At 41.8% G+C, this 6,000-nt stretch overlaps 1 protein-coding gene across 9 annotated transcripts in view; it reads right to left on the bottom strand.

Moving 5' to 3' along the window:
• Positions 1 to 763: 763 nt before the first annotated feature.
• MYO3A (myosin IIIA) overlaps positions 764 to 6,000 on the bottom strand; it is a 212,176-nt gene continuing 206,939 nt past the window's right edge. For all 9 annotated transcript variants that reach the window (XM_056519327.1, XM_056519328.1, XM_056519330.1 and 6 more), the window contains one exon: positions 764 to 1,203. In XM_056519327.1, coding sequence (XP_056375302.1) covers positions 1,095 to 1,203 — 109 coding nt within the window. In that variant the 3' untranslated portion in view covers positions 764 to 1,094. The remainder of the gene's footprint in view (positions 1,204 to 6,000) is intronic.

Raw genomic sequence — 6,000 nt, 5'->3', positions numbered from 1 at the left:
GTCTTTACCCTTCTATATTGCCACCTGTCCTGTCCATCGGTTTCCTGACCACATCTTGTCTGTATCCTTCTGTGCCACGCTTCATCCCAGCAACCTGTGTGGACGGGACATGCCAGGGGTAGCAACCTGGGTGCCGCCTGCCGCAGCAAGACCATCCCGCTTTGCGGCGGGCTCTGGTGAAAACCAGCGGCATCTTAGACTCCGCTCCCTGGCACAGCTCACATTATCATCCACACAGGCCCAGGGGATCCACCACCTTCCGTGACCCTTACATCCTAAATGTTATCATTGTTATGGAGCCTTCATGTAGACAGCTAAGTCTTCAGGGCTCGGTGTTATAATATAGAATATATACCAGAGCTCTTTTCTCCTGTTTCCCTCCATTTACCTGTATAGAAAATAATCCCTCACACACAGCTTCAGAGATCTCACTAATATATAAAACGTTATGGGATCTAATTTCCCAGAATTGTCTTCTCCACTGTCCTCAAAAAAGCAAATGCAAAAAGTTTATGATTGGTACATTTCTAGACAGGTTTCAATTTCTATGGATAAAGGGGGAGATTTATCAATACCTGTGCAGAGGAAAGTTGACCAGTTGCCCATAGCAACCAATCGGATCGCTTCTTTCATTTTTCACAGACCTCTTTAAAAATGAAAGAAGCGATCTGATTGGTTGCTATGGGCTACTGAGCAACTTTTCCTCTGCACAGGTTTTGATAAATCTCCCCCAAAATGCTTATTTTCATACATACTGTAGAAATGCACACACCATCTCTTGTAGAATATCCCTTTAAAAATCTAGTACCCCCTGTAATGTTTATGTTTCATTGGGGCAACTTTCTGGGGTCCACCCATGCAAAATTCTTCGAAAATGTGCAGCCATTGAGCAAAGATCTGTAATGCAAAACCTATGGCATGAAGGGAAAGAGCACCAACTCAGTAATATACAATCAGAAAAATAACATTGAAAAAGCGCTGTATAATCAAAACAAAAAAAGTTGCATCGTCTTTATGAAAAGAGCTATGAACAATGAAAGGAGGAAACATCTACACAAATATATGTAATAATAAATTAAAAATTGTATCAAAAATCAATGTAAAAGGCGATCCCGCTGAGATGTTTTTCGGAGTATTTTCCTGTAGTCATATGGGTTGTCTTCCATTGCATTTTCTTGCTCTGGATCCACTACTGCTGAAGATCTGGAGAAAGAGGATAGAATTCTTTTATCAGGTCATTTCAGCTCAGTCTTGTTATCTTTCTACTTCAGGTTCAGTAAGATAAAAATATCACAGGAAAGCAGCTTTGGAGGTTCTGTGTATTTACTGTAAAGTGCACTATTCATTAATCCCATAGAGTGCAATCCCAATGTGCGCAAACATTTTGTATGGGGGTCTCTACACTGTGAACAACATACTTTTATTGAAGTGATTATTTTAAAATACATTATTATGGAATTCTTCAAGGGGTATTCCAGGAGAAATTTTATTTTATTTTATATCAACTGGCTCCAGAACGTTAAACAGATTTGTAAATTACTTCTATAAAAAAATCTTAATCATTCCAATAATTCTCAGCTGCTGAAGTTGAGTTGTTCTTTTCTGTCTGGCAACAGTGCTCTCTGCTGACATCTTTGCTTGTCTCGGGAACTGCACAGAGTAGAAGAGGTTTGCTATGGGGATTTGCTTCTACTCTGGACAGTTCCTGAGACACGTGTCATCAGAGAGCACTTAGACAGAAAAGAACAACTCAAGGTCAGCAGCTCATAAGTACTGAAAGGATTAAGATTTTTTAATAGAAGTAATTTACAAATCTGTTTAACTTTCTGGAGCCAGTTGATATATAACACCTTTTTTTTTTTTCCTGGATAACCCCTTTAACATTACATGAACCCCATTGCACTGGTGACTGTGTAATTCCTCATTTTTCCTGTGGGGGTGCTGCAAGGGGAATAGAACACTGTCAACTAGGATTCTCTACAGAATAGATTTAAACGCCCTAGCTACAGAGATCCTTGTAACAAACAGGTTTCTCTTTAAATGGTCATACCTTGTAGTTTATTAGCACTATTTATTATATGATAGCGAAATAAAGATTACTTAAAGGGGTACTTCACCCAAAAAAATCTTATCCTCTATCCAAACGAAAAGATGTCCGATCATGGGTGTCCCGCCGCTGGGGACCCACGTGATCTCCGGCGCGGCACCCCAGTCATCCGTGCATGGAGCGATCTTAGCTCCATGCCTGATGACTGGTGACTACAGCTTCCAGGCCCCCTCCATTCATGTCTACAGGAGGAGGCGTGACAGCTACGTACTAGCCGTAATGCCCCCTCCCATAGACATGAATGGAGGGGGCATGGCGTGATGTCACAAACGCGGAAGCTCCAAGCTTTCATGTTCCGGATGCCGTCGCTTACTATGTACTCTTCATGATACTGGTGTTGACTTATGTCAAGAAAGTCTCTTTGGTCCCCATCAGGCACCAGGGCCCAGGTGTGATCATTACTTATGCACCCTTACAGTGAATCCGCTGATTATACTTCATAGATCATTAGAACCATTTATTATTATTATATATTAGCAAAGACAAAATGGCTCCAGTGCAGCCAGAGGCATATCTTCAAGGTCCTGGGTGCCAATGTGAATTTTTTTTGCTACATTTGAGATATATATATATATATATATATATATATATATATATATATATATTTATTTATATATATATATATATATATATATATATATATAGCGGAAGTGTTCAGCTCGGTAGCGATAAGGGCTGGACTTGTCATGCAGTTTATTGTCCAAAAACAAAATACAGCTGAATTCACATTGGCACGAAACAAAACAAGACATGCTTGTCAAGCCCTAACTTAAGGGACTCTTACTTTACAAGTGGCTTACTACCATCCACTCGAAAAAACAAATTTGGTCTTACCTTACACTACTGGCACAAAATTCACTTTTTGAGGCTGCAGCCTTTCATAGTACAATTCACATCTAAAGATCAGGATCCTCTCAGCCTCAGTAACCGACTAACGTTTAGCTGGTTTAAACACTCAGTAATAAGCCGTCTTCAGCACCTGTGATGATCAGGGCTTTTCTGAAAAACTGGTTTTGCTAGAGAATTAACTCTTTCCTGGATTTCCCATATCTCATTAAACTTTTCCTGGACGAGATATGCTCCTCCTAAAACCTGGTTGCTACATTTTACTGGTACCTTGGGCAAATAAAAGGATCCCACCACTATTCCTGTCACTGTCTCACAATAATATATATATATATATATATATATATATATATATATATATATAGCTATAAAGAGAATGGTTAAGAACTGGATATACCGTATATACTCGAGTATAAGCTGAGTTTTTCAGCACGATTTTTCGTGCTGAAAACTCCCCCCTCGGCTTATACTCGAGTGAACTCTCCAACCGCAGTGGTCTTCAACCTGCGGACCTCCAGAGGTTTCAAAACTACAACTCCCAGCAAGCCCGGGCAGCCATCGGCTGTCCGGGCTTGCTGGGAGTTGTAGTTTTGAAACCTCCGGAGGTCCGCAGGTTGAAGACCACTGCGGCCTTCGACATCATCCAGCCCCCTCTCACCCCCTTTAGTTCTGTACAGTACTCGCCTCCGCTCGGCGCTGGTCCGGTGCTGCAGGACTGTCCGGAGAGGAGGTCGTCCGGTGGGATAGTGGTTCCAGGCTGCTATCTTCACCGGGGAGGCCTCTTCTAAGCGCTTCGGGCCCGGCCCCAGAATAGTCACGGTGCCTTGACAACGACGCAGAGGTACGTTCATTGCCAACGTACTTCTGCGTCATCGTCCAGGCAACGCCTCTATTCCGGGCCCGAAGCGCGGAGAAGAGGCGCCCCCAGTGAAGATAGCAGCCCGGAACCACTATCCCACCACACGACCTCCTCACCGGACAGCCCTGCAGCACCGGACCAGCGCCGAGCGGAGGTGAGTACTGTACAGAACTAAAGGGGGTGAGAGGGGGCTGGATGATGTCGAAGGCCGCAGTGGTCTTCAACCTGCGGACCTCCGGAGGTTTCAAAACTACAACTCCCAGCAAGCCCGGACAGCCGATGGCTGCCCGGGCTTGCTGGGAGTTGTAGTTTTGAAACCTCTGGAGGTCTGCAGGTTGAAGACCACTGAGGGCGGATGATGACAAGAGGATGATGAAGGGGGGGGGTGGGATGATGACAAGAGGATGATGAAGGGGGGGTGTGGGATGATGAAGGGGGGTGGGGATGATGACAAGGGGATGATGAAGGGGGGGGGTGTGTGGGATGATTACAAGGGGATGATGAAGGGGGGGTGTGGGATGATGAAGGGGGGTGGGGATAATGACAAGGGGATGATGAAGGGGGGTGTGGGATGATGAAGGGGGTGTGGGATGATGACAAGGGGATGATGAAGGGGGGGGGGGTGTGGGATGATGAAGGGGGTGGGGATGATGACAAGGGGATGATGAAGGGGGGGGGTGTGGGATGATTACAAGGGGATGATGAAGGGGGGTGGGGATGATGACAAGGGGATGATGAAGGGGGTGTGTGGGATGATGACAAGGGGATGATGACAGGTGATGATGATGAGGGTCTGGATGATGACAGGCGGTGATGATGATGAGGATGTTAATGACGGGGGTCTGGATGATGACAGGGGGGGATGATGTATTTCCCACCCTAGGCTTATACTCGAGTCAATAACTTTTCCTGGGATTTTGGGTTGAAATTAGGGGTCTCAGCTTATACTCGGGTCGGCTTATACTCGAGTATATACGGTATTTGAGGCATATCAGTGATCATGAAGGAAGATATTTTTGGAGACTTTTCATCAATAATTTAATTGAAGAACTGAGTTATTAGATAGTTCAATCCCTGAGATGGTTACTTATAGCAATTTGTATTTGTATTCTTCTGTGTAATATATTGTAGATAATGAAAAACTCTATCACAATATAAATGGCCGGTATTTGATAAATTCTTTAGTAATTTTTTTTTTTTTATAAAACAAACAAAAACAATATAAAAATTATATGTATCTTCCATATTTTGCTATGGGATGTAAAATCAAATCTTTGCAGCAGCTGTTAATATGCACCTTATCTCATTAGAGCCTAAATGAAGACATTTTTATGTACCAGTTTATTTTGCTGAGAAATCTGTAGCATTAATAATATCTTTTAGAGATTACATATCATGTTTTCGCATCTTAAATTATGAATCACAGTCGTTTTTCAGCTCAATGAACATTGATAATAGTCTCTGTTGTGATTGTTAAATTGAGCTTTAAATTCGACACACCATGAAGATGCCCATTTTTGCTTATAACTGAAGTGCTGGCATTTGTATATTAAAGGGTACCCAAACAGAGGGGGCCCCATCTGCCTTTGCCATAGATGGTTAGCCAAGTATAGTACTTCTCCCCTACACAGACACCACAGATTTAGTGGGGGGAAGAAGAGAAAAGCGAATTTAAGGGCCATAAAAAAATATTTTAATTATAAAAGATTGAAAAGGAAAGGAACAAATGTTGGGACCTTTTCAACCAGACCCGGATCGTGGTGACTTTTAACTATTCCTCTAATTCGCTCAAATTACATTGTAAGATATTGAATATATAATAAATAACTACTAGATTCTATTGAATGATAATATAAAAAGAGGAAATATCAATTGGGTTGACTTGATCAAAAAGTAAAATTACATTAAGAATCTGGGCTCTACTTTTAGGCCTGAAAGCTCAATATGAACATCTATTATCAATGTGAAATTGTAAAGATTATTACATTGTTATTATAATTTAAAAAAAATTGCAACAAAAAAAGAACAACCACCATTTCTATTTAAAAACGAAGACAGTTATAAAATCTAAATATAAAAGATAGGCGGCATAAGGTCTATTGCAAGAATTATTTTATCCATCCAATACATTCAAAAAGGAAATTAAAGGAAAAAAAATCTGAATTGAAAATTTCCTGTTGTGTCTCCA

The sequence above is a fragment of the Hyla sarda genome, chromosome 5, assembly GCF_029499605.1.
Source record: "Hyla sarda isolate aHylSar1 chromosome 5, aHylSar1.hap1, whole genome shotgun sequence".
NCBI lineage: Eukaryota > Metazoa > Chordata > Amphibia > Anura > Hylidae > Hyla > Hyla sarda.
The sequence above is the reverse complement of the archived record's forward strand: the minus strand, read 5'-3'. Positions and strand labels throughout refer to the sequence as shown.